Source organism: Homarus americanus, unplaced genomic scaffold, assembly GCF_018991925.1.
Source record: "Homarus americanus isolate GMGI-L3 unplaced genomic scaffold, GMGI_Hamer_2.0 scaffold45443, whole genome shotgun sequence".
NCBI lineage: Eukaryota > Metazoa > Arthropoda > Malacostraca > Decapoda > Nephropidae > Homarus > Homarus americanus.
The window spans coordinates 70,283-97,011 of NW_024735013.1; the positions used below are offsets into that span (position 1 = coordinate 70,283).

General features: G+C 36.6%; 2 protein-coding genes and 1 long non-coding RNA gene across 9 annotated transcripts in view; 2 read left to right on the forward strand and 1 right to left on the reverse strand.

Moving 5' to 3' along the window:
• Positions 1 to 1,388: 1,388 nt before the first annotated feature.
• LOC121870740 (transcription initiation factor TFIID subunit 11-like) lies at positions 1,389 to 17,573 on the forward strand. Of its 7 annotated transcripts, XM_042372687.1 has the most exons (6): positions 1,389 to 1,618; positions 3,018 to 3,109; positions 4,150 to 4,279; positions 9,956 to 10,255; positions 10,680 to 10,796; positions 13,546 to 17,573. In XM_042372687.1, the coding sequence occupies exons 3-6, from the start codon at positions 4,277 to 4,279 to the stop codon at positions 13,750 to 13,752; spliced, it is 627 nt and encodes a 208-aa protein (XP_042228621.1). In that variant the 5' UTR covers positions 1,389 to 1,618; positions 3,018 to 3,109; positions 4,150 to 4,276; the 3' UTR covers positions 13,753 to 17,573. The 7 variants fall into 7 exon arrangements, with proteins under 7 accessions (XP_042228621.1, XP_042228623.1, XP_042228619.1 ...); XM_042372689.1 differs by lacking the exon at positions 3,018 to 3,109 and having other exon boundaries at positions 4,156 to 4,279; XM_042372690.1 differs by lacking the exons at positions 1,389 to 1,618; positions 3,018 to 3,109 and adding an exon at positions 1,796 to 1,812 and having other exon boundaries at positions 4,156 to 4,279.
• A 2,264-nt stretch (positions 17,574 to 19,837) lies between these two features.
• On the reverse strand, positions 19,838 to 24,547 carry LOC121870742. Its single transcript, XR_006089767.1, has 3 exons — positions 24,449 to 24,547; positions 22,813 to 22,893; positions 19,838 to 21,928 (listed from the first exon to the last, which is right to left on the reverse strand). It is a non-coding gene; the product is annotated as an uncharacterized LOC121870742 (long non-coding RNA).
• A 1,157-nt stretch (positions 24,548 to 25,704) lies between these two features.
• LOC121870743 (exosome complex exonuclease RRP44-like) overlaps positions 25,705 to 26,729 on the forward strand; it is a 40,552-nt gene continuing 39,527 nt past the window's right edge. The window contains exon 1 of the mRNA XM_042372691.1: positions 25,705 to 25,836. Coding sequence (XP_042228625.1) covers positions 25,771 to 25,836 — 66 coding nt within the window. The 5' untranslated portion in view covers positions 25,705 to 25,770. The remainder of the gene's footprint in view (positions 25,837 to 26,729) is intronic.

Sequence of the window (26,729 nt, forward strand, 5' to 3'; positions counted from 1 at the left end):
AACGTTAGTCTTTTTGTCTCCTTTATCTCCCACCCCCTCCCGGCCTCCCCCTTTTCCTCATGCTGTCCTTTCTATTGACGACCCTCCCTACATGTACAGTATTCACCTCCCCTCCCCCTGTTTCTCCCTAACAAACCCATTTCCTCCTCTTCTCTCCCCACCCTCTGTACCCCCTACCCCCCACACCTCCTCTACCGACCCTCCATCTGGCCCGTGTCAATCTCCTCTTCCTCCTCCTCTCCACCCATCTCTCTCCCCTCGCCCTCCCTGCCCTCAGTCTGACTCCCCCGCCCCCCCTTACCATTTCCCCTGCCTTTCCTCCTATCTCCTACTCCGACTTAAAAAAAATAAAAGCCTCCCTCCTCACGTCATACTTCAAGGGAACTTCCCAAGACCTAGTGTTTGATGACGAGGGGAGGCGGAGGGAGGGAGGGAAGGAAAGAAGAAGGTAGTTAAGGAAAGCGAGGGCCATAGAAAAGTTGGGAAGGAAGAGGGGAATGGGGAGGGAATAGAAGAGAAGGGTGGGGGGACAGGAGGCGGAGGTGGAGAGGGCCACACATACTGTATACTCACAGATATGTTTAGTACCTCTCTCGCACCTTATAGCTGTAACATGACCTTCGTCAGTAGAAAAGTATAACCATGAGAATGCTTCTGGCCATGGGAAAGGTACAAGGACAATAGTAACGCGGTTATGATAAAGTTACGGCTTATAAAGCGAGTTTTGAAAGATAAGGATGGCGCGCAAAAACCTCACCTTCGCAGCAGAAAACACGGGAGAGATATAATCTAAAATCAATATTACACCAATGCCGGTTAGTTTTAAATTTATAGAATATGCCTTCATTTTAAGTATCTTATTTCCTAAAAGATCATTGAAAAAATAATTTAATAATTACGTGAATTTGATAAGAAGGAAGCATTAACATAGTGTAGATGATCCGTCTTGAGTACACAACAGTTGGTTGAGGTTAATACGAGCTCCTAAGTATTTCATTTATGTTTCTATTACCTTCTCAAAATCTAAATTCATGTAAATTTTAAAATATTCTCTATTTCATGAGTTTGTTAAACAAAAATAAATGCTGATAACATAGTCATGGGACATAGGGGAATTTATTGCTCCACATGAATTGAAAATAATTCATAATTCAATCGGACTATGTTCGGATGTACCGTTTTTAATCATATGCATATTACACAACAAATGCAAATAACAATAATACAAAACATGCAAGAAAATAACTTACATCAAATGATACGAAGATAATACGAATATATCAGTAATTACGAAATTAATATATTAATATGTTATGATAAAATCAATTTGTTGCACGTTATTAGAATCGGACAATCTGTAAACACTCGCAGCCTTGATCATGGAGCATTATATGTGGAGTATTGCAGCTCTTTGTTACGCATAATTACGATCCTCAAAGACGAAATCCCCCATGATTCCCCGCTCCTCATTTGCATCTAGTTGACAAGGGGATAGGGGTGTGGGGAAGGTTTTTAGATTAAGAATAAAAATATAGAAAATTGTAGGTGTAATTCCGTCATGCCTCCAAAAGGTGTCAGCAAAGCAGTGAACAAGAAGTGTCCAGAGTGCAAGAAACAGGTGAGACTTTACGGTTTCCAGGTTGTTATCTTCTCCAAACAACTTATTCCAAACTCTAAAATCAATCAGCGGTCATCTATTAATGACGGTAGATGATTTTTATAAATTTTCACCGTTTTCTAGTGTTTTGGCGCCGTATTTTGGCCACTGCGTCGACCACTTCCTTGGTCGTTGTCTTGTGGACGCCACTGGTGGTGAGTGGGCGAGTAGGGAGGCATAAATACATTAAAATAACAGCAAATAAAGTCAAAATACAGTTATTAATAGTGCAGTTTTTCTACTGACACATTTTTCGAACTATTGTGTAGGTTGTGCAGTTATGTTTCGCACTGAATGAGTGTTTTAGGTCGTTAAAAAGAACACGGTTGATGTGACCAGTGAGTGAGGGATGGTGGAGTCTGGCTTCACTGTGTGAGGAGTGTTAGTGATAGCGTGCCATACAGTATATTGGACGTCTTATCACTTGTTTGTGGTTATCAGTGTTCTCTAAACTATCACGGTGCTTCAGGAGTCATTGGAAATGTGAAAAGAGTTACCAGGTTGTCCTGTTATACAGAACAGTATAAGCTACATTATCCATGGGATATAAGGATATGAAGAGTTGTGGGGTTGATTGATTGTAATGAATTTACTGAAATAACTAGAGACTTAAACTAACACATGTACACTTATGGTGTCAGGCTGTAGTTCTCAAGAAAATTCACTATTGGTAATTATATCATTCATCACTGTTTAGGTAAGTGTCCAGAATGATTCCACAAACTTAATTATGGTTTGTTTCCTTTGGGATTTTCACTTCAATGTTTATTTTCATCCATAGAATATAAATCTGGTGGGTCAACAAAGCTACTTAGAATTTATTTGGAAAACAAAAAGTAGGTTGTGTCCTCTGCTGTTGGTACTTTGTAGAATTAACTTGATATATCACTGATTTCCAGCAGAAACAAACAGCTTAGTACATCATAACCTGTATGTATTTATCTCATTAGTTCATATCTGCGTAAGCTAACTAAAATGTAAATAAATTTTTAGTTTTTCTTTCTCACGTGATTTCTGTTTTATGCATTAAAGCAAATGTTGTAGCAGAAATCTCGAGGAAACAGACCATTATTATATTGGCAGCCGGTTTAGACACTGAACTTAATCTTCCAGCTAACATGTTCCCCATCCATAGCCACAAATAACATGGACTGTTGCATTTTTTTTGTTATCTCAAAAGTCAAATTGGACCAAATAAATAACAATAAATCAAGTGTGGATTAACTTGGTTGTATGGATGGATCTTATAAATTTATTGGAATATTTTTGGTAATTATTAAATGAATAGCTACAATATACTGTATGTGTAAGATGTTCGTGAACAAAATGTATTTCTCTCATCTCACTCCATTAATTACAGATTGCAGATAGAAATATAGTACAGTACTGTATACAGTACTATTGTTTAAATAACTTAGCAAAGGAAATGAAGATGAAAGTCTCTAAATCTTAGTAAGTATTGGAATAAATTAATAGATTTGCAAAGATTTTTATTAAAAAAAATTTTGTGTGTGTGTGTGTGTGTGTGTAACCAAATGGTTATTTGACCGAGATTCCTGGCCTAATAACCATTGGCTATTTAACCGGGACCCGTGGAGATTGTGTATGATTTCATGGGATCTGGTTAGGGAGGCTGCAGGCATTACACTCGTCACTACACAATTATTTAAATGTTGAATGTTTTATTGCTATCTTCTTTAATGGTCTTCTGATACTCCGAGATGTTGCGCTTCTCTCATGAACGTAGGTTACGTTACAAATATAGTAAAATAATAATTATTCATGTGGTACAATAATTCTTAAACAATACTTTACACATTAAAATTATACATAATCCATGGTGAAATAGCCAATGGCTATTTCGCCAGAACCCAGTCAAATAACCAGTAGTTATTCGGCCGGGTACTAGTCAAAATAACCCCTGCCCTTTGTAATTGATAGGCCACTGTAGAGCAGTTACTGGTAGATGAAGATGACTTGTGGATAGTTTACAAGAGTAATGTTTAAGGACAGTCACCTGGGTTATCCAACCACTTGATAAAAAAAACTTTGCAGAAGAGACTTTATTTCTTACTACAAGACTTAAGCAAATCAGGTGGAGGGATAACACTTTTGCTATTACTGTACTGTACTAGTTTTTGCTCCTAGTATTTCTGTAAAGAATGAAATGTTGCTACCACACACCAGCTCTGAAGCCATATGGTGTGTGATAAATGACAAAACATATGTGCACTGACATCCTATAGACAATCTTTCCCCCATATGAACTGTCATCATAAATATTAAGTATTGTTGTCATGATTGGGGATGATATTATTACAGTACTGTATTATTATTATCAATGTAAGAAAATAATTTATCATCGTCAATAGATTTTTTTATATAAAACTCCGGCTGCAACTCTTGTCTCTTATTAGTGAATATGAAACTGAATAACATTAGCTATTATTAATGTCTATGAAAAGTTTGGACAATAATGATGACATCCTAAGGCTCAGGTCAACAGAGATGGCGGCAACCTAGTCTTGGGACCAATGCACGATTTTAATGAAGAGGAAAAACTAGGGGAAAAAATTTAAAGGAAAGGTGCTCTTCCTCCAACCTAGGTGCTTTATTTTTATGGTAAGAAATAAGTTTTCTTCTATAGCTATTTTTTGTTAGATGGCTGGATAACCCAGCCAAGTGTCCTTAGATATTACCATTTATTGTACATGTTAACTTATGACCCATCATTATTGACGATGGATAGTTCAAGGTCAGCTGTGTATATTCCTCTCACTACAGGTATCCCTTATTCAACGATGGGGTTGCATTCCTGAAAACCTAATGTTAAGCGAAATCATTGCTAAACACAGAAGGCAAACAACAGGCTCAAACAGCAGGGTGATAAACACTGAGTACAGTACTGTACTCCCTAATAATAAAAGAAAAAATGTTTTAAGCAGTTTCAAAGTTAACAATTGATTTATTAACACCACATCATAAAATACAATATCAAAATTTTTATGGGAAAAATAGCTTTTTCCACACTCAAACCATCCTCAGAGTGATTCAACACAGTTCAGCCATGCAGTCACTCTGCTGACTCAGAGGCATATACAGTAGCTGCTGTGTGTATGCCATGACTTCACATCAGGGGTGGGAATGGCTGGGTTTGGCCCACTTCCTCCACACTTTTCACATATGCACACCTATGTACTTTTTTTTTTTCATTATTTCTAAGCCACAGTAGAGTATTGCAGTGATTTTTCCATAACATTTACACGAGTAGTTTCATTTCATGTAACAATGACAACATGCCATCTCACAGACCACCCCATCCCCAAGTTTTTCCCCTTCCCATTGAGTCAAGTTATCGCTAAACCGAAATTTGACCCACCATTAAGTGAAAAAGGATGTAAAAATTTGTTATCACTGAACCAAGTTAACGCTAAACGAGGGACACCTGTACTGTACTGTATACTGAATTTGAAGGAATGATCAGCTGTGTATTGAGAGAAAATATGATCACTGAACTATAACAAAATGTCAGAATCCACAGTTTCATAGCTACAGCATTTGAAAAATTGTAGGTAATGAAAGTGAATTTAGAATGAAACAGCTGTAGATTTGTGTAATTTTATGGACATAACTCTACACAATGTGGTACAGGTCCATTATTACAGTAAATGGTATTCAAAAGTAGATAGAGATAACTAGTTTCAATGGGACAGTGAATGTGTATAACCAAATGAGATAATGTTGGGTGGCAGTAGTTTAAGATGCAGGGAGGAGGGTGGTACAGTATTGTGGGCTGCTTGATGTAGGCCAATGAACATTTCCATCATTGCCATGGGACAAGGCAGACTGCCATTGCCAACCAAAGTGAGTTAGAGTAATTCCATACAGTACTAATGAGGTTCAGTAACATTGCAGATATTTCATAAAATCGTACCTGCATTTCCCAGTGTTTACAAGTAATATCTTGTGTTAATTTTAGATGCTGTATCCTAGTGAATTATGGATGAATACACAAATGTTGAATAATAGGAGTGGCAGATGGCAATGATGTGCAATCAGTATGAGTGTACTGTATGCAGATCGGTATCCAATCCGAAAGCTGCCAAATACACGAACGTTCCTCTAAGTTGATGGGAGGCAAAGGGAAACGAGCACTTTGCACTTTCTGTCAACATACTTCAGATTATGGATGACATAACGACCAATGTAGGCTCAACACAGACGAGCAGATTCTATATTTGGTACAAGAGGATCCGTCTTGAAGTACTCAAGTAGTTGCTGCTGCTGTGGACACTTCACAATCAACAATTTGGATGTGCCTGATAAACAGCTTTTGTACCCTTTCACCATCAGAAAGACCAAGCGCTGAATCTGATCGACGAGCCATGATGAATTGACTTCTGTCAATGGTTTTTATGCCACCGTGCTGATGATTATCTCTTTTCAAGCAAAGTATTATTTACAGACGAAGCAATTTTTACAAGGAAAAGAGTACAACACTTACAAGGTGCATACTTGGGCAGAAGAGAACCCTCACTCACCTGTTCATACAGCACATCAGGAGAGATTTTTGATAAAGGTATTGGCTGGCATTATTGGAGTTACAGTAATGTTATTGGGCCATATTTACAGCCACAGTGGTTGACTGGTGATGTCTACAGGCATTTCATTGAGGAGATGTTGCCGTTGCTACTTGAAGATGTGCCAGTTAGAACTCGACGTCAAATGTGGTTTATGCATGATGGTGCGCTAGCCTATTTCACCTGTACCACTAGGGAATATCTGCATGATGTGTATCTCAAAAAGTGGATAGAGCATGGTGGTCCCATTCCCTGGCCACTTTGATCCCCTGATTTGAACCCTCTTGATTTCTACCTGTGGGGACATTTAAAGACTCTAGTTTATGTAACAAAGGTCCAAAGAATAGGTGAATTGTGGTTACGAGTTCGTAACAATTGTGAACAGATTAGAAATAGTCCGTGTATGTTGGGATGCATCAGACAATCAATGGTACAACATGCTGAGGCCTGCATTGAGGCAGAGGGAAGGTATTTTGAACATTTACTATAATAATGTCATGTTTTTAGAGTAAAATTGTATGAAAATACAGTTCAAGAGACAACAGTTTCCTGCCAAGCTGTGAGTGCCTGAGTAGGCTGACCAGTGACAGTGTGAGTGCCTTTAGCCCTTAGCCAATAACAAGTGGCCTATGAGACATCACGTAAATGAGCGTGTAGTGTCCCTTAGACAGCAAGCGAGTCCTCCATTGTTTTAAATTCAGTTTGGTTTGCTTTGTGAAACAGTGAACATGGGTCGCATTACTACTTTGTGGATTGGCAATAACTCGTACAGTAAAGTACATATAAAAAAATTAAAAGTATGAAGCTCATAAAATTACACAAATCTACAGCTGTTTCACTCCAAACTAACTATCATTATCTAAAACTCTTTCAAGTATTGCAGCTACGAAACTGTGAATTCCGACATTTTGTCATATCAACGTGTGGCATAGAATTGTCCCAGAAATTCACCCTGCAATTTCTGTATGCAATTGAGAATCACTTAATAGATTTGTATTTATGTACATATTGTGTGTCCACTGGATGAGCAAGGAAAAAATGAAGTCTTGAAGTGACCAAACCTAAACTAACAATCTTTCACAGTACAGTACGGTATGTGTAGTAGATATGGATATTGTATAGTTGTTTGGTTCATGTAGTGCTTCATAATGGTTTGAGAAAGAAAATTATTATGATCATCACTCATTTAGCACTTTGGGGCATTTTGTTTTTAGGGCGTTTTTTATTTGACAATACAATACTGTATACTGTACTTGTAATTGTTGAATATTATTATTGGGTCCAGCATTGCAACTTTAAGAAATTAATTAAAAATTACTAAGGAAGTGGCAAACAGGCTGTGGCCTCAACACCTTTAACCTTTCAGCTAAATGACAAAAATTCCTTGGTGTTAGCAGAAGTACACCAGAAAGCAACATACAGTACAGTATACTGGTACTGTACTGTACTCTTACTTGGCAGTACTGTATTGTACTGTACTGTACTCAGTGGATTGCTCTGCTAAGCGCAGACTTAACTATTTCGGTAAAGGTTTGGCAGGTCTTAGGATGTACTGAGGCCACTGTTAATTTCTTTTTCTGAAGTCTTGTAATTTTGTATTCGTGTACTGTTCTGTACATTACAGTACACTTCTGTATTATGGTAACAATTATTTTCACTCACCTTTTCTTTACTCCCAAACTGGAATTGCATTGTGTGTATTAAAACAAACATACCACTGAAGGTGCCATCAAGGTGGTGAAGTAGTAGAGCTAAATACAGTTGGTTAATGTGACACATAGAATTTATCTTTGTGTGCATGGTCTTGTTTCATGAGTTATCATTGGTCTTTATAGTGTACAGTACAGTACTATATAGGGAAACTTACTGCTAGATCATTTGTACTGTGGTGGAAATATTATACAGTATTAGTCAAATTCAGGTTGAGAAAAAAATATTCAGGTTTTTTACTGTTGTATTGGTGCATTGCAAGCTAACAATTCGGCTTAACTGTGATAGGTCATGTTTAATCATAACCTAACAACTGTACAGTACAGATACCTCAAAGTAATGGGACTAAAATTGCCTGTACAGTACAGTACAGTATTGGATTTATGATACAGACACAGTTTGAGCCGACAGACTTTCCATCTCCACAGTACGGCACATTATAGTGTGGTGTTGTGTTGTACACCTCAATCAAATACTACTGTATTAGTGGTGGTTCAATACAGCTGTAGACACTGTGGGCATGTTTTGGACCTTTCACTCGTAGTATTTTTTTTATGCAGTAATGTACAGCCAATCCAAAAATTATCGAGACCCCAGGGTCCGATGGAATAGAAAATGAGTGATAACCTTAGATGGGTTCATGTATCATTTGAGTTGGTCTTTGCCCGATGTTTCACATTCTTTTGGATGCCTGGGGGTCTTGATACTTTTTGGATTGGCTGTACCTTGCCAAGCTGGGTGATATTTTCCAGGTTAATGTTTTGAATTTTTAGACACTTTTAGTGTCGTAATTGAGCTCATTGAAATTTATGTTGGTAGTTAATTGTCAGTAAAATTGTGAGGTGCTGTACAGTAATAGTTGACCCAAGGGCACGTTTAAGTTTTCAGTAAGTTTATTATCGTTTAAAGGGTAATTCATCATTTGGATAAAATTACTCATACAGTAGATCTTCCTCAGTATGCAAAAAAAAAAAAAAAATTCTGTACAGTACTGTACAATTTAGAAATAAGTATTGTCTCTGAATGTAGCCTAAAAAAATTATAGGAGTCAAAGATTTTATAAAGGTAGGAAATTTTTTATTTTATTTTTTTTTTAATTCTGTACAGTACTGTACCACACTTTACCCTTTATTGAAAGCCTTTACAAGTTAAGAAAAGTAGGGAATTATTTACTTGTTCAAGTACTTACAGTAGTTTAGGGCTGTCCATAGTTATACTGAGGTACTGTACCTGGTAAAACTTAGAGAACAGTTTACTTTCCTTGACTGACACTTTAGGACTGTTGTATTGGTTACCCCTGTAATAGATGGTAGTCATAGCGTCTTTGGATGATAGATTTAGCTGTTACGAGTGATAGGTTTAACTGCTATGAATTTTAGGTTTATCTAACATGTGCGATAGGTAAAGTTGTTAGCGGGGTAACCAGGGCCGTCCCTAGGAGGGTGCGGGGCCCGGGGCAACTCAGCCACTGCGGGGCCCCACAAAACTCAAAAGGCAGGAGTCACAGGACAGGACACAACCTGATCTCACTGGTTACTGACCCTGGTGGACTGGCTGTGTGGAGTGGAGTACAATGGATTATGGAGTCAGATTATGCGGTCAGGGGAACCCACCCCCACCAACCCCCATGGGACTGTCGCTATGGATGGTAAGGTCATGGTTGCGATGGTGGCATAAGCCGTCAGGTCAGATTAACCAGTCAACAGGTAATGTGTCCGAGGTCGCTGGGTCCCGCGTAGCCCCCACACGCGCGGGGCCCCGAGCGGTCGCCCCTGTTCGCCCCCCTTAAAGGACGGGCCTGGGGGTAACCCTAGATATAGTTGACATAGACAATAGGTTAGCTATCATTGGTGATGGATGCAGTGGACATCTTCACTTGATTAACCATGTGTGGATATTTTCCTTGTGAACCTGGCCAAGTTTCCCTGAATAATAAGGTTAGAATATTCATGTGTAAACTGAATATCAAGTTATCTTCAGCCAATAAGTGAATTTATTATTTTTTCAGGTACCAGTGGCTACGAAACACTGTCACTGCGGTCATCAGTTCTTTGAAGAGCGTCGGAGATCAACTACATCTAATCCTTCAGAAGTAGAGGATTTAGAAGACAATACCCTGAAAGATATGAAACCAAGCCGTGGTGTTGCTACTTCTAGTTCTGTCAGTGGAATGATGGCCATGGCTTCATCTGTAGGGAAGGGAGAGTTGGGGTCACCAGCACCTGAGGGCAAGAGGCGCAGTGAGCGAGTCAAGAGAGAAAAACCAAACTTCTACGATGCCTTAGAATACGAAAATCAAATGAGGAAGGTCAATAATTCTTCATTGTTCAGTACCGTCATTTATTTTCCCACCACAGGAGTAACTAGACTAAATAATGTACTGTATGTTATAAGAAGGAATTTTATAGTAGACCCATTAACATAAAAGCTTAGTGAGTAGAGTAAACGCTTAGGAAGCCTTCGGGCAATGTTGGGATCTTTGTTGATATATTTTCAGTCAGCCTGAATTGTTAATGGGATTAAATATTAACTTCTTATCAGACATAGTACATTTGTTCCATTTCATTTAGTTGTTAATGGTGTGGAGTTGGCAGTGAGGAGGTGGTACAGGTAATATGTATTTTAATATATTTTTATTTCTTTATGAGAGATATCAGTACAGTAGTTTACATGTTTAAAGTGATTATGTGTGTGTCCGGTTATGTTTACCAGCGCTGCAATTTTAAACATAGGCACGAAAGGAGAGACAGAAGGAGGAGCCGCCAAACCCAACAGGAAGGGTGAAGAGGGAACGCAAAGTCAAGAACAACTCAGAGCCGGTTAGTGTTGCAATATACCGGTACAACAAGGTTAGTATCAATTTTATTGGGAGGCGGGGAGTGTCCCAAAAGGTGAACGCTCACATTGAATCAAGACGCGCGGAACAAGTTATTTACTTCCACGGTGTTGGAATGTAAATGACTCGGAAGCGGATACTAGATTTACCCCCTAACTTGTTAATGTTTTAAAATTTTAGTACACATTAAACAAAATACAGTATGCCACATCATGCAGTTATATAATATGCACCACTTACCAGGAATGGACTCTATAGTACAATTAGAATGTTGTATCAGTTGCTGTGAATTTAACCTTTGCATACCTTTCCATCTTTTGACTTTCTATAGACAACCCCAGACTGCTACTTTGGACTCATATTTTTATTTTATTTTACCTATTTGGGACAACCTCCAACCTCATTCATAAGTCTTTATATTTCTTGTTGATGCTGCCTCTCATTACTGTGCTGTACACTGTACAGTACTGTATTACTGTACATTGTTGAACATTAGGCACCTTCAGTGGATTTTATACACATATTAATTGGTTCTTTTTTCTTTCTCGAGTTATACATTTTAGTTAGTATAATATTTTGTTGATTCTTTAAAGCATTGATTTAAATTATTTTTGTCTAATCTTACACACACACACACACACACACACACACACACACACACACACACACACACACACACACACATACACACACACACACACACACATATATACATACATACGCTCGTGGAAATACACACGTTCACATTAATAGCCAGCTGGTAAGCAAATCTTTGTGTATACTTTTTCCTACTCTAGCCTACATCTTCCACACACACAATAAGGTTTGGTATATGTTAGTGACCATCATTGCCCATTGACTGGCAATGAAGCATCTTGTAAAGACTCCCTCACTGTGTGGTGCTCCTCTTCTATTTTGACCGTTATGATTTTTTTTTACATGAATATTCAGGCCTGCTGTATCCCTTGTAGCTATGCTATTCTTCTAGGCTCTTTTTATCATCCTGGAATGCCATTCCTATTCACTTGCTTTATTTTATTTACACCTGATATGCATCTTTCTGCTGCTTTATTTCTATTTACTCCTGACATGTGCCTTTCTGATTCAAGGTAGCAAACTTCTCTTTTTCATTATGCATTTCCTTTCTTTTTGGTTCTTATTCTACTTCTTGTTAATGCTCAAATTTCTGGTATTGTACTCTTTTCTTTCTATCAAGAAGTGACTGGGCAGCTATGCTTGGCACTTCATATACAGTAAATCTCTTCTTGACTTGTTTCACACAACTCTTATATACTGTACTGTACTGCCCCTGTACAGTACAGTATGTTCTTTTCTCTAGTCTTACCTGTACAGTGTCTAGGTAAATGGCTATTTGTTTTTGACTACATGTTAATTTAGACTTTGTTTTAGATTTAGGTGAAATTTTTTTAACTACATATAGATTACACAGAATTGCCATGTTTAGATGAACTACATATTAAGTGGATCATACAGTACGGTACAGTACAGTATTGCTCTGTTTGGATGAACACCTTGTATTGAGTAGCATGTTATAAGTGTACAGTATATCAAGATGAATAGCAACTTACATTGGACTGCATAGTGATTTAGGCTATTTCAATGAAATGACAATTCTTTTTATCTGTGCCAGTGTTTATGAATGAGACTTGCTTTGTCCAAATAAATGACAATGTACTGTATGTATGACTTCTTGGTGGCTGTATCTTGATCAAATGACTATAGGCTTTACAGTATACAGTAGTGATATCTCCGTTAACCGGAACAATTGATGCAGAGCACTTACGGGAATGAGGGATTTCCGGATAATGAGACGACTCTCAAAACCGGAAAAAAAATCCTCATCCCTGGAATTTTCCGGGTAACGGAAATATGTTTTCGAAAGTTCCGGAACAATGCATTATTTCATCTCTCAAAGCAGGAAAAAATCACTCATCCCCAGAATTTTCTGGGTAACTGAAAAATATTTTTGGAAGTTCCATAAACTGCACATTATATTATCTCTTAAACCCAGAAAAATATCCTCCATCCCCGGAATTTTCCGGTTACCAGAACATTTTTCGTGGAATGTAAGGAAAATGACCTTGAATTTCATCTCTGAAACCTGGAATAAAAATCCCCCATCCCCGGAATTTTTTGGGTACTGGGAAAATTTTCTCAGAATTGTCCAGAAAATGTGCCCCTCGGAAAGTTGCTCCCAACGCCTGAATTTTCTAGAAAATTATGGCTTTGGGAATGATTTTCCGAGAAAATTTTAGTTCTGGCTATCGGAGAGTTTCGGGTTTGAGGGATTCCGGCTAACGGAGATATTACTACTTAATCAATGTTTCTTACGTTTACGCATAGAGCTGTATGTGCCCCATCCTCCTCACATCCCATGTCTGCATGAAATAAGCTTTGTGCATAAAAAGATTGTATATACCTGTACATAACATTGAACACAGATACTGTAGGTTTCATCATACTCACTTATTGTCATTTTTTTTTCTTTGTTGAATGTGGAATTTGTATCTTGTTTTTTAAGTTAATCAAGTATTTCTTAATTTTTATTAGTTTTCCTTTAAATTTGCTCCTCTGTCTAGACCAGCAAATAGACTTTCAGCATTGTTGTGTGTAATATTACTGCAGCTGAAACATTAAATTTTTCTCATGGCACTTTGTCAGAATCAAGAAGAACGAATTTGTCATTCATAAAATTTTTAGGGGAAGGGTGTAGTATTTTGTCTCATTCATGATATTTTCAGGATGAGGATGAAGATGAGGAGCCTGTAAAAGAGAAGAAAAAGAAGAAGAAGAAAAAGAATAACAACAATGGTGAGAAGAAAGAGGAAGAGGTGGATGAGGACATTATGTTGGGTATAAGTGCTGAAAAGGAGAGGCAGTATTCCATTGTCCTCTCGGATATAAATTTCAAACTTGGACTAAATAATCCAAAATTTATCAAGATATAGATATTGTATGTAATGGTAGGACTGAACAGTTGCTGAACTCTAGCCAATCTGTGCTGGAGTTTCAAGTAATCCATTTGTGTCAAGATATAACATTCGCCAGAGGAATAATGTGTACAGGAATGTAATTCCTGCCATCATTTGGAGCTTCCAATTTCCAGTACCATTTATTGTGATCTTGAGCTTAAAGTACCTGTATGTCATTTATACACACTGTGGCAGTTGTAAAATTTGCTCTGGAAAATTGGATAATACACATCTAACTGCCTCTTATACAAACTTGTTCCATCACTCATACCATGCAATCTTTTCATCTCCCATTACTGCCCATTTCACTTATATTGTTAGATCATGCCCAACCATCTCAACACATTATTCATAACATTACCACCTGTAAAAATCTTTCATTCTTATGGAAACAACATTTCAATCCCACATCACTCATTCTTCAGCATCGGCTGTTGTAGGTTCATTGTATATATACATTCATACACCTGTTGTAATTTAATCTTTTCATTTTATGACTTAGTGAAATCCTTTTCTAGAAAGGAACTTTTCTATGTTGAGGAAGTTTGATGAACTTGAAATATGTTAAATGTTACCCATTCTTACCCTAACTTAAACCTGATATCCCACTGTAAATGCTAGATGGAACTGAATGTGCTGTAGTGGCTTCTCACTGTGAGTGTTGGACAGAGCAGATTGTACTGTGATGGTTTTGGGAATTGAAAGCTAATTGTTGGCATTGTTATAAGCAAGTGACTGTTTGCCAGAGATGTCAAATTTGGAATTACGGGAAAAATCAAGTGCTTACAGTGGCAATGACAAGGTAGGTTACAGTCTTGCAGGTCTACTTACAGTAGATGTGCACTGCTGTGGTCTAGTGCTTAACTGTGTAACAACATGTATTTATAGACATCTTTAAATAAAAAAAGGCTAGCTTAGTCTATGGCCACAGTAATATGAAAATATTTGTAAGGTGAGAACATGCTGTATAGAAGTTAATGCCACTGGAGTTATGTACATTGATTCCTCTGCTGTTTATCTTCCTTCACTGGTAATCTGTAAGGAATCATGATTATATAAATGACATTGTACAGTATTTTCAGTGTGTGTGGTTGAGTATCATGAGATTTGTTTGTGTTATATGACAAGTTTTAGTGGAGTAAGAGTGTGTAGGATATGAAATAGCATTTAATTACTGTTTGTGATGTTTTTCCTTCTCATGAAATGATAATAATTATGAGTTATCTCATTAGTTTATGACTCACTTCTCCTGAAGAAGTTGTTTTCCTTTCATCATGAAGGAAATGTACAGTCCCCCAAGTATTGTTAGCTGTGAGGTCGATGTGATTCAAGGCTTTCCGAGCACTGTTACGCGACCTGTTTCTGAATGGTGGTAGTTCTACATCCGCGACCTTTGTGCAAGAATGAGTATCTAGTATGCCATACAAGGATGTCTCCCTCTCCCAACTTTAGCTACAGCTGATATTATGATGCATTTCGAATTGTAGTGATGGAAAATTTTACGATACTTTTTGGGCGGATTGCACAGTATAAAATAGACTTTAATTAAAAAAATATTAATCATTTTTATAATGAGATGACTATGTCATTCATTAAATTTTTACTGCAGCTACTGTTTATTAAGTTGTGGAAATTTTTATTTTTTATTTATCTTCTCATGTAGAAAGATGTATTCATTTCTTACCCAGTTATGTCAGTACTTAGTGGCATGATTTTTATATATACCCGTACAGTATAAAGTTAATTTTGTTTTTGATGAAACATATTTTTATATTTTATAATAACTTCAACCTTCCCATAAAACAGGTTTTGTACAATATTTTACTAATTTCCTGGTCTTTTGTCATTAATAAAAATTTTTACCAAGTTAACTACTCTCATGAAATAAGTTTTTAATACACTTCTCTCTTACCAACTTGTGAATTTAAAAAATATCAATGTTTAAGTTTGTCTCCTCATACATCCAAGAGAACCAGGTTCATTACAGTTGAATCCAATGATGCAGTTATATATAATGTTAAGTGCCAAGTTACCAGACAGTAAGTTTGTGTTCACTTAACAATTTATATTTTTTATCACTCTTGAAAGAAAATTACTTTGCGAACTAAAAGATGAATTTTAGTATTTTCTTTCAAGGTTCAGTACCTCTTGATACACAGCATAAATGTGGGAGTGCAGTAGAGAGACAACAAGTGGGTGGAATATTCCTGTGCGACTAAGAAATTTAATTGCTCCGTCTTCCACAGTTTTATGCAACTACAGTAATCCTGTAATGTGTTCTAATTGTTTTGTATTTGTTCTGTATATAAACAAGTTGAGTTGGTTTATGATTCTCTGAACTGTGCCGACTTTTATGCAAATATAGATTTAGATTTAGGATAGATGCATTGATAGCAGATGTGTATTGTAAATTAACAGATTTTGTCAATACAGTACAACCCATCACAATGTTCTGATAAGTTTCTAGTGGTCTTAAACTAGGTTTAAAAAAGTGCACATATTGGTGTCTGAAACCATAAAATACAGCTAAAATTACTTAACAAGGAAGTGCAACTAACAGGAAAGGCCTACTTACTCGCATCCAGAATTGTCATGGAGAGGAGCATCATTTTAGGCTTCAATTATTTACCATTGAGGGCCACTAAGAAAGGTATGTGCTGAACAATGATTTTTTCATTGCACTTTTCTCTGTTGACAGTAATGAAACAAAATAGTTTTATTAACTGAACTCTGTTGTTAGTATTTTTAATTATTATTTTAATAAATGAACTTCACATTAACAGCCAAGTACTGTACTAATGCAAAGTTAATTATATTATATTTATATAGCTATATTAGCTTACAAGAGTGTTCAGGAAACCTAACCACTTCCCAAGGAATTATGGAAGACAACTTATATGCATAACTTATGTGATCCCAGCATGTGAAACTTTAAATAGTTTTTGGTTACATATTTCTGCTGTAAATTAATTAGACTTTCTTTATACTTTGAAATAATGTGATGAACATCATGAAGCATAACTACTGATAAACCTACACATTTCTACAGCATTTGTTGACAATTTTATTATCAGACAAGATGAGTGCACAGTTCTGCTTAACATTTTCAAAATATTAAGAATTATATTTTCTATCTCTTGTTATTAAAATACTGTAATAATATTTCCAATTTATAAATGCTGTTTACAAAATCATTTTCAGTTAACATTAATTGATAATTTTGGTTAGAATTGGCATTACTGAAAGTAGCTTTGCCATTTGTCAAAAAGTAACATTGTTTTAAATAACTTATTTAAGGTTGTAAATATACTATACAGCCCATCCAAAAAGTCTTTGCCCAATTGGAAATAATTGAGAACTCTTACAAGAAGAGGAATAAACATAATTTTGGAACCAAAGCAAAATTACTTACTATGCATTTTATTCAAATCATAACAAAACACAGTCGGTACAGTGTTTCATTCTGCAAACAAAATTGTTATAAATTAATATACCCTAGCTCCATTTGTCTGAAGACTTATTTGATATACAGTTTGTATTTTTCTCGAAAAACTACTGTACAGTACCATAAATAAGGACTTTACACCCAACTTCCACTCACCTGTCTTCTACTGTAGAATCTTCTTAAAACATTAAACTGAAATTTAAGATGAAATTTCAAAGTCAAATATGTCCATCTAAAGTATTTAATGTATTTTGTGTGTGTCTCTTTTCATATAGTTCATCTGTAATTATTCATCTCATTAAAAATAAGACAATGTGTACTTGGGAAAATAAATGATTTTCCAATAAATATATATACAGTATATTTTTTTCCCATGACTAAATAATTATTGAGGTACAATTACAGTAGACATTATCCTACTAAACCCTAGGAAAGACAATGGTTCACCCTGCTAAGACGTAGTTTTACAAGCCCAAAATAAATTAAATGTGGCCAGTATGTGTTCAAAACCTGGCAGAGTCTTTCTGTGTACTTCAGACCCTCACCAACTGCAGAATCCATGTATCTACAGTTTTCACTTGGTATACCAACTGAGGCATTAAGTTTTATGTATCAACGAGTTAGGTGTGGCACCTTTATCCCTCCACAGTTTAATGTATTCATCCTCACAGTATCCCATATCCAGCCACTGGTCTTCACTCTCTTCAATGTTATGATCTCATATCTCATACTTTCTACTGTATTAACATTAATTTTGCTCTTAACTATGGCCCCTAAATGTTCATTGAGTGTTAGTGATATAGGCAAGGAATGTAATGACATTAGAGAGGAAAGTTGAAGTGCTTGATACACTAGCACGTAGGGAGAGTATAGCATCAGTGGGATGCACTACAGGGGGTAAATGAATCCCTGATTCGTACCACCAAAACAAGTGAGGCTACTGTAAGGGCAAGTATTCCTGGTGGCACGCTGAAAGGTGAAAAAGTGTCGTTTATGCCGTGCAACCATCATCTTCAAAAGATGTAAAAAGCACTGAACATATTTATGGAAGACCAGGCCCAGAAAAATGTGCCTTTAAGTTCAGAGCTAATTCATGTAAAACCCAGGTGGAAGTGTTGCAGACAAAGTTTCAAGCCAGTAATGGTTGGTTTGAAAACTTTAAGAAAAGGTACAACCTATACAATTAGACACTCGCAGAGAATCGGCATCAGCAGATCACCAGGCCGCTGCTCTGTATTCCGAACAATTGAAAATGTTAATTGAGGGGAAGGGTTACCTGCTGGAGCAGGCATTCAATGCGGACAAGACAGGCCTTTTTTTTAAATGGCTGCCTCAAAGAACTTTCATTTCAATGGCTGAGAAGTTTGCTCCGGGATTCATGGCAGCGAAGGACAGGCTGACCCTTTTCCTTTGTGATTGTGCCTCAGGGGACTGCTTCATCAACCTCATGTTACTCTACTGGTCTCTGAACCCCTGTGCCCTGAAGGCCAAGAACAAGAACCACTTCCCTGTCTTTGGAGGTCTAACTGCAAGACATGGGTTGGTTTAACAACCGTTTTGTTCATGAGGATGAGTAAAAAATATATATTAAAATCTGGAGTTCAACGTACTATTCGTCATCTACACACCAGGTCACCCTGAGGCACTCCAGATCGCTTATCCTAATGTAGAAGTGGTATTCCTCCCTCCAAACACGATGTCGCTCCTTCAGCCCATGGACCAGGGTGACACAATCCAAAGAATTGCTTAAAAAAATTTGTATTTCAACAGAGTAAAATACTGTACAAAACATAACCATCATTTTACTTTTTATTAAAAGTGTTAACAACTAACATAGGTGAATCAACCTTAGGATGGTAGTATGATGCTGGAAAATTACAGTACCTGTCATTGTCTCCCCTCAGCTGTCCATAACACCTACAATGATCAATAATTAATAGGAGCAGGGTGCCACTAAACACAAACAGTTTCCCCCTCATGAAGTATACAATATATACTGTACTGTAAATCTGGATTCCACTGCACTGTACGTGCTGTTACCTTCTCGTTTGTTATTAATGTAATTGTCACAATATACAGTATACGTATATTTATTTTTTTTTATGATGTGACGCTGCAACTTTTAATTACAATATGAAAATATTATGGGTTTTTTTTCATCTTCAGTATATAGATATCCTGTAGTTGATGGGAAAATTAGAGTAACCTGTAGACGTTACTTTAAGAAGAATGTAGAAAGACGCATCACAATATCAGATATGAGACGCTTGGCACCCCGGGCAAAATGCATTCTTTTGATGGATATCACCATTTTCACCCTTCCTCTACATGTTGGCATTGGATGTACCCCCCTAGGTAGACTAGAAATATGGTTGAAACTCCTTCAAAAATAGGGTGTCATTTTGCCTTGGGCTGGGAGCTACGTATCTGGCTGTGTGCTCAGTAAATAAAGGTGGTCACATCCTGTTCAGTGAGAGGAGCGATTTTTTGAGAGGGCAGAGAAAGACTGAAAAGTATGTGATTGATTATGACGAGGCTATTAAAGTTATACGCACTCCTCAGGATTTACATAACTTCAACTTACTACGATCGTCATGGATAATAAAACGAAGTAACTAAGCAAAGTAAGATTTTAATACTATTTTCATAATACAGTACTGTTTTTACCCAAGATTATGCAAACTTTCTCTGCCTTTGTGTTCGTACGTTAATTACGTTGGGGGAGGGGAGAGGTTAATGGTGGGGGGGTATGAGTGTAGTGGTGTTTCCTTCATATTACACACTATTATACTACACAATATTATAAATCTTTGGCTAATAATAGGGACAGAAAGATAAATACTGATAGGCAAATGAGTTTTTTATTATTTTTTTTTTTTGGGGGAGTGTAAGACGAGTGTTGTTTTTGGTGATCATTAACTTGTTTTACAGTATTAATCCACAATAATAAGAAATTTTTGCAGAAAAACGCAATTATTGTTGGTTTGAAGAGCAAACAACCATACACGACAGTTACAGGGGTATTCTCATTTAACTCGTGATAAAATAATAACTATTCACAGTATACAGGTTGTACCTCTCTAGTCCGGCATTCTGTGGCCCGGAACGATTTTAGTTTGCCCAATAGCCGCTACGTGGCGTTGGCGGAGTGGCGGTTGGAAATTAAAGTTTGTTTACATCCGGCAGTTCGGATGCAGTGAAAGTGGTGCTAGTGCTTCCAAGCGTAAGCACAAGTCACTATCTATCCAGAAAATGGTTGAACTATTGCAGAAATTAGATAAAGGTGTCGGTATGGAGCTTGTGTGAGAAGTATTACTTTTTCTTATTTATTTATTTCCTATATTATGTATTTGTGCTTTATGTACGGTGTTTCGAGGTTGAATTTCCATGGTCCGGCACCGGTCAGGTCCCGAGGTTGCCGGACTAGAGAGGTACAACCTGTACTAACTTCCAGTTTTCACTGTTCGCTAGGAGAGGGATTGAGCTCCATGATAAAAAATTAACTCTTTAGCTTAAAAGCTAAACAAAGTTATGGTTGTTTGAACTTCGAAAAACTCTAAAGGCGTTTTTCTCCGCTTTTTAAATTTGGCGCTTTACCCCCTTGTAATGCGGAACGCCTCATATACTACAATAAAAGTACAGTAATTTCTCAATATAATGAACTAATTCGAGCCACCCCTTTCCGTTAAATTTAAATTTCTGCTAAGTTGAATTTCCGTTATTTTTGCTTGATTTAGCGAACTGGTTCGCTAAATAGAGCGTGAATCCATTAAATTCTGTACCATATGTGCCGCTTGGCATGTGGGGTTTGTTTGCATCCGCTCAGTCTGTGACCTGCCGCCACCGCTTGTGTTGATCAGTGCTACCTCTCTGTCAACTAACTTCTGTACTGTGCTTAGACATCATGCTGAAAGTCTCTCAGAAGTCTCGGAAAGGAAATGGTGTGGGGGAGAAAGTCAAAAGAGTGCGGCTATCAATTGGAAAGTTTGTAAATAATTGAAAATATTGAAAACAAACATCGAACCCCCTAGTTTAAGGTAAGCCATGAATAATGTTTCTAATGTTTCTATGTACAGTTCTTATTATATGTCTGAGGTGTCTCCATAGGTGTAGCGTATTAACGGAATTAATCTCGATTTAGTGAACTAGTTTACTAAAATCAGGTGAAAAACGGAAAAAAAATCCTTCTGTTAAATCAAGAGTTCATTATACTGTATCGGATTCTGTTAAATCGAGAGTACAGTATACTGTAACCAATTTAAATTTCAAGAACCAATCTTCATTTTTTTGCAGCTACAGAAACAACTTCACCAATCAGAATTTTGGTTGCCCTCACAGAAATTGAAATTTATGTACAGTATCTATATAGTACTGCACTAGAAATTTACACAAGGTCTTGTAGTGTGCAATGAAAATCAAGAAACATTTTAATAATTATGTATAATGAAAATAAATCTAATATCTAAATATTTACATGGATATAATTCAATCAGTACACAGCCAAACGTATATGCAAATTCTGTTGCACTGAAACATACAAAGAATCCTTTTGTTTAAGCAGGGTATCATTTTTTGTCTCTTGTTAAGCTTCTGAAGTATTCTAAATGAGTTTCTCGAATACTGTTCTTAATCTTGCTGCTCCCATCTACGTCAGTTTGTTGGAACAGTGCTTCTTTCTCTTTGGAAATGTCTCCAATTAACTCAAGCCTAGAATCAGAAATAAATAAATTTTAAAATATTTATGTATACAATTAACTTGAGCCTTGAATCAAAAGGAATTTAACTTCTATGTCTTTGTGGCATATACAGTACCATATGTCATGACACATAACTTATGGTACATGGCTAAGAGTTACTCGGTATTTCCTAGTCAGAAGAACTCTTGGAATGGGGATCTAGTGCATTCTTCGATATTTGTTAACCCCAAAATCTACAGCATGTCACCTCTTAGGCAGGTTCTTTATTAGTACTAAATTTGACAAAGGTTTCTCACCAGAGTCACAGAAGAACTCTGTTACCTTCGATGGAGTTGACATATCGTTTCTTGTCCCAGGTTTTTTTTTCAGTAATGTTGTACAGTACAGGGTACCTGCATTCAGTGGATCTTGTTAGGTGATATTTTACCCTTAGCCTACATTCTTTACAGTATATACTGTAGATCTAGCAATTCATTCCTAGCTGGAAGGTGTACTGTACCTCCTTTAAAATATGGAGTGTTTGTAATTAATTTGGACCAAAATCTTTGTTCTACAAGACTCCAAACTAACATGTACTAGGTACACTACCATCTTTGCTTCAGCCAAATGTAACCCAACTTAGACTGCATCTTACAAACTCAGAAATACATTTGGAGAGAAACAATGTACAGGTCTGCCAAGCTTTTCACTTCCACATTTCAAACCTTGTTAAGCAATCTATGATGTATTTACCTTCATTCTAAAGTGGAGAACTGGTTAAGGGATCTCTTCAAAACAAACACACTCTTTCCCACCTTTAGCATGGGATGACAAAATCCCTTTGCCACTGCTGGCAAAACTCACACCATAAGATAAATAATGTACAGTACAGTATAAAGATAAAGACTCACTAACCTGTAGGTATAGCCTATTGACATTATGGCCAAGATTCCTCCTAAGAGAAGTGGGCGCTTATATTTGACCGAGTCGATACCCCTGTAAGAGTAAAGAAACTATTTTCTGTACACAGTATCTACATGACTTTATACAAGGTGATTCTCAGTTAGCATACTGTAAAATTACACAAATCTACAGCTGTTTCACTGCAAACTCACTATTCATTACCTCAAAATCTTTCAAGATTGAAAATCACCTTGTACTGTATAATCTAAGTTAAAAACTTGATGGAACCACATCCATAGCAATATGAAGTGAAAACAATTTTTATCAACTTGAAATACCACACCATAGAGATAAATATACAGTACATAAAGTATGTAAAGTAGTTTCTGGAACTAAATCTGAATACATAAAGTACATACCCCTCTCCACAATAGCCAAAACAAAACCTCATCCTAATCTAATCCCAAATACAGTATCTGTAATCTATAAATAATCCTTTGCACAATAAAATTAAAATTTGTTCCCAGAAATCACACCCATGTCAGGGATTCACGCTGTTTATACCTTTTTCTGTATTCAGGGTAGCATGCCACTGTCAGAACTGATATGTAGCTCACCTGGGTTAAAATATCAGAACTCTGCAGGTATATCTGTGATTTTAGGCATCCTTGTCTGAACTTAATTATGCATGAAACCTTCTTACATCATATTGTTTAAGATAAATGCTTTCTTACCTAGTAAAAATTATAAAAAAATGCAATAAGGAATACTTTCCTCTAATTTATATTAAAAAATTCTTGTCAAGACATCTGTGCCAGCCACGCTTATTGTTTATATCTATCTGGCACAAATGTCACCAAGTATGGGTATATTTGTTAATAAGACGAACCAGTGTAACCTACCAGACCAAACTTAACATACCAGTACAAAATGTTAAATACCCCTGTACAAGATTACAGTACATAGTTATCTTCTATGAAAGGAATCAATTAATTTTTTTGCGACAGTGGTGGAGCAGTGTTGATATTGACGACAGGCTTTATATTTGTGTTCAGGAAGAAAAATCATAAAACTAATATTACGAGAAACTTATTCCTAGTGCACTGTTTGGCATTTTGGTAATACTGTGCTTAACGAGTGTTCCAGCTTTTGCTTTTTCTCAAGAAAATTACAAAAAGTGCACAATGAATGAAGTTTGCATTATATAACTTTTTACAACCTAAATCACCAAAAGTTCATAAAATTAGGAAAACTAACCTATCAAACCTAATCATCTCAGCATCAAGTTCACTCTCATCAAGTAGCTATGAGCAATCAGTGGTCCATTCTAGCTAAATCACCCGAAGTTCATTTGGGGTTTGGTCTGCTCTGTTTCATGTGTTATAAACAGTACTTTAGTTTTAAAAGTGATTTTGCTCATGGAAGTTCCACAGCTTCCTTTCCCTTTAAAACTTTACTCACATAGGAGAACTCTAATATTACAACAGCACTTATAAAGTATACCTATACAGTATATACATCTACGATAGGAATATAACACAAAATTTAAAGACATTTTTATCCAAAATAATACAGGAACACATTATTTTACCTCATGCAAATAGATAAACAATTTATGCTACATTCTGACACAACAGATATACGTTACATTATTAGTTGGTTTAATAACTACAGGAGTAGGTGACTTAACGGCCCTTCAACTCTGCAAGACTTAACTCGAAGATCTTTGGGTGGCTGGCAGGGTTGCCAACTCGGATTTTCAAATGTCGCTAGGCTGGTACCTAAAAGTAGCTAAATGTCGCTAAATCTTCCATGGAAAGTCGCTAGCTATTATTCCCCCCCTTCAGTATAAATAAAATGCATTATGTAAAAATAAATTTTTTTTTTTTTTTAAAGTTTAATGTGCACACTTACCTATTATTCAATAGTAATTGCATCCCAGTCCTCTTCGTAGTGTGAACAACTGTAGAGCTGGAAGCATGTGAAGTGCTTGGTTCAGGTTCTCTTGTAACTGTATGCCTCCACAGTCCCTATCTTTCTTAACTTGCACAACAGATGTTCTGTCTTTTTAACCCATACTTTATTGTAAGAATTGCCTTTAATGTCGATAGTTTCATTTTGTTGCGCAATTTTGATTTCACAAAGTTCATATTACTAAATGTGCGCTCTACATCTGCGTTTGAATGCGGAAGAGATAAGGCAGCGAGTGCAATTTCAGCCAGATCATGGTAAGGGTTTTCACCTGTCGCATCTCTGTAATTTGCCACTTCTGACCACAATTTTAGGGTGTTAGATGTTTCTGTCCAGATTGTGTGATGCAGTTTTTCCACTGGAAATCAATCTTGGTAAGGGTGCTGGAATCTTCTGTAAATAAGTGTGCCAAACCAAGTATATCTGATTTAATAGGCTTCAAGCATTCATCGGCACTCAGAAAAGAAATAGACTGCAGCACACGAATGTTGTCAGGTAAGTGTTGACGAAGTTGTTTTATGAGTTCAACCCGTTCAAATGTATTGTCCCTGTAACCCCGTTGCTATATATTATGGCTCGAAATTAGGAAAACCGAGTTTTCATGGACAGTCCAAAAGTATCCAGAAAGTCGCTAGATTTCTGTGGATATCTCTAGATTTGGGACAAGTCGCAAATCGCTCTAAAATATCGCTAGAAAAAAACAAAAAGCTCTAGATCAGCTACAAGTTGGCAACTCTGGGCTGGGTCCACAGCTTCCAGGTGTACCAACATTAAAGGCTATTAGTATACATCAACAAAATAATATATATGAAATAATTACTTACCATAAAAATATAAAAAATATATCGAGTATTATTATGTTATATCAAAAAATTTTCCAACTGACTGTATTGATAGAATAATACATTATAATACTTAATGTGGGTGTGATGTTAGGTTTGTGAGCCTGGCCGCCGTAAACAGTGGCCAGAGTCAACACGTGAAGCAACACAACACAAGATGGGGATATTAGAGAGAAGACAAAAAGTGTTCTACAGGAAGACTAAAAAGGGTAACATCATCAAGGTGAGTTGGTAATTATTCCATAGTCAATGTTAACGGAGCCTTATATTGAGTCGTACAGGAAAAGAGCAAAAAAATAGGATAATTTTTCTCAAGCATTGTTGGAAATTGTGATGGCAATAAATAGGCAAGGCATTGAATTATATGGAAATTGTGGTTATAATCACAAAAAATGACGAAACTAAATCAAACTACTTATATGTGGGCAACTTAACCTAACCAGAGAAACCAAAAGCACCTGACCTAAGCTCCCAGTGTGTTAACTGTCTAACCCCAGTGATTCTCAAACTGGGGTTCGCGAAAAGATTTTGAGAAATAGTGTGTTTAAGGTTTGCGAGAGATATGGGGATCCCAATTCACAGGATATTTTGGATTTGGGTTGAAATGAACAAATGCTTTGGACTGTGATTTATTCTTTGATTAATGAGAATATTTGTTTGCATCATGGTATATAAGGGGTGTTTGGTTGAAAATAGGGTATATTTGCACTGTCACACTGCACTCTGTTAGAAAGCAAAAAATATATTTTTCTAGTGTAATTGTGTGTGTTTAGACCGAATATGACCTTCATTTCTCGTGGAAATTAGCCGGTTTTTTTATCGAATTTTTTTCTTTGGACGTTTTCCAAAAAAATACACCAAAAAAAACACTAGAAAAACAAAAACCTAACTTAACCTAACTGACTCTCACCATATGATGGAATCACCTATTTCTTACCTTATTGGCCTAGTTCTTGTTCGTCGTTGGATTCTGGGATTCTTACACAACGTCACATATGTTGGTCTTTGCGATATTTACATTCAGTCTTGCTCTTAGTACACGTTACTGAGGTTGGAAGAACACCATGCGATTGAAAAAATGCTATAGTTTCTTCGTTTTTTTCCCCAAAACTCGCA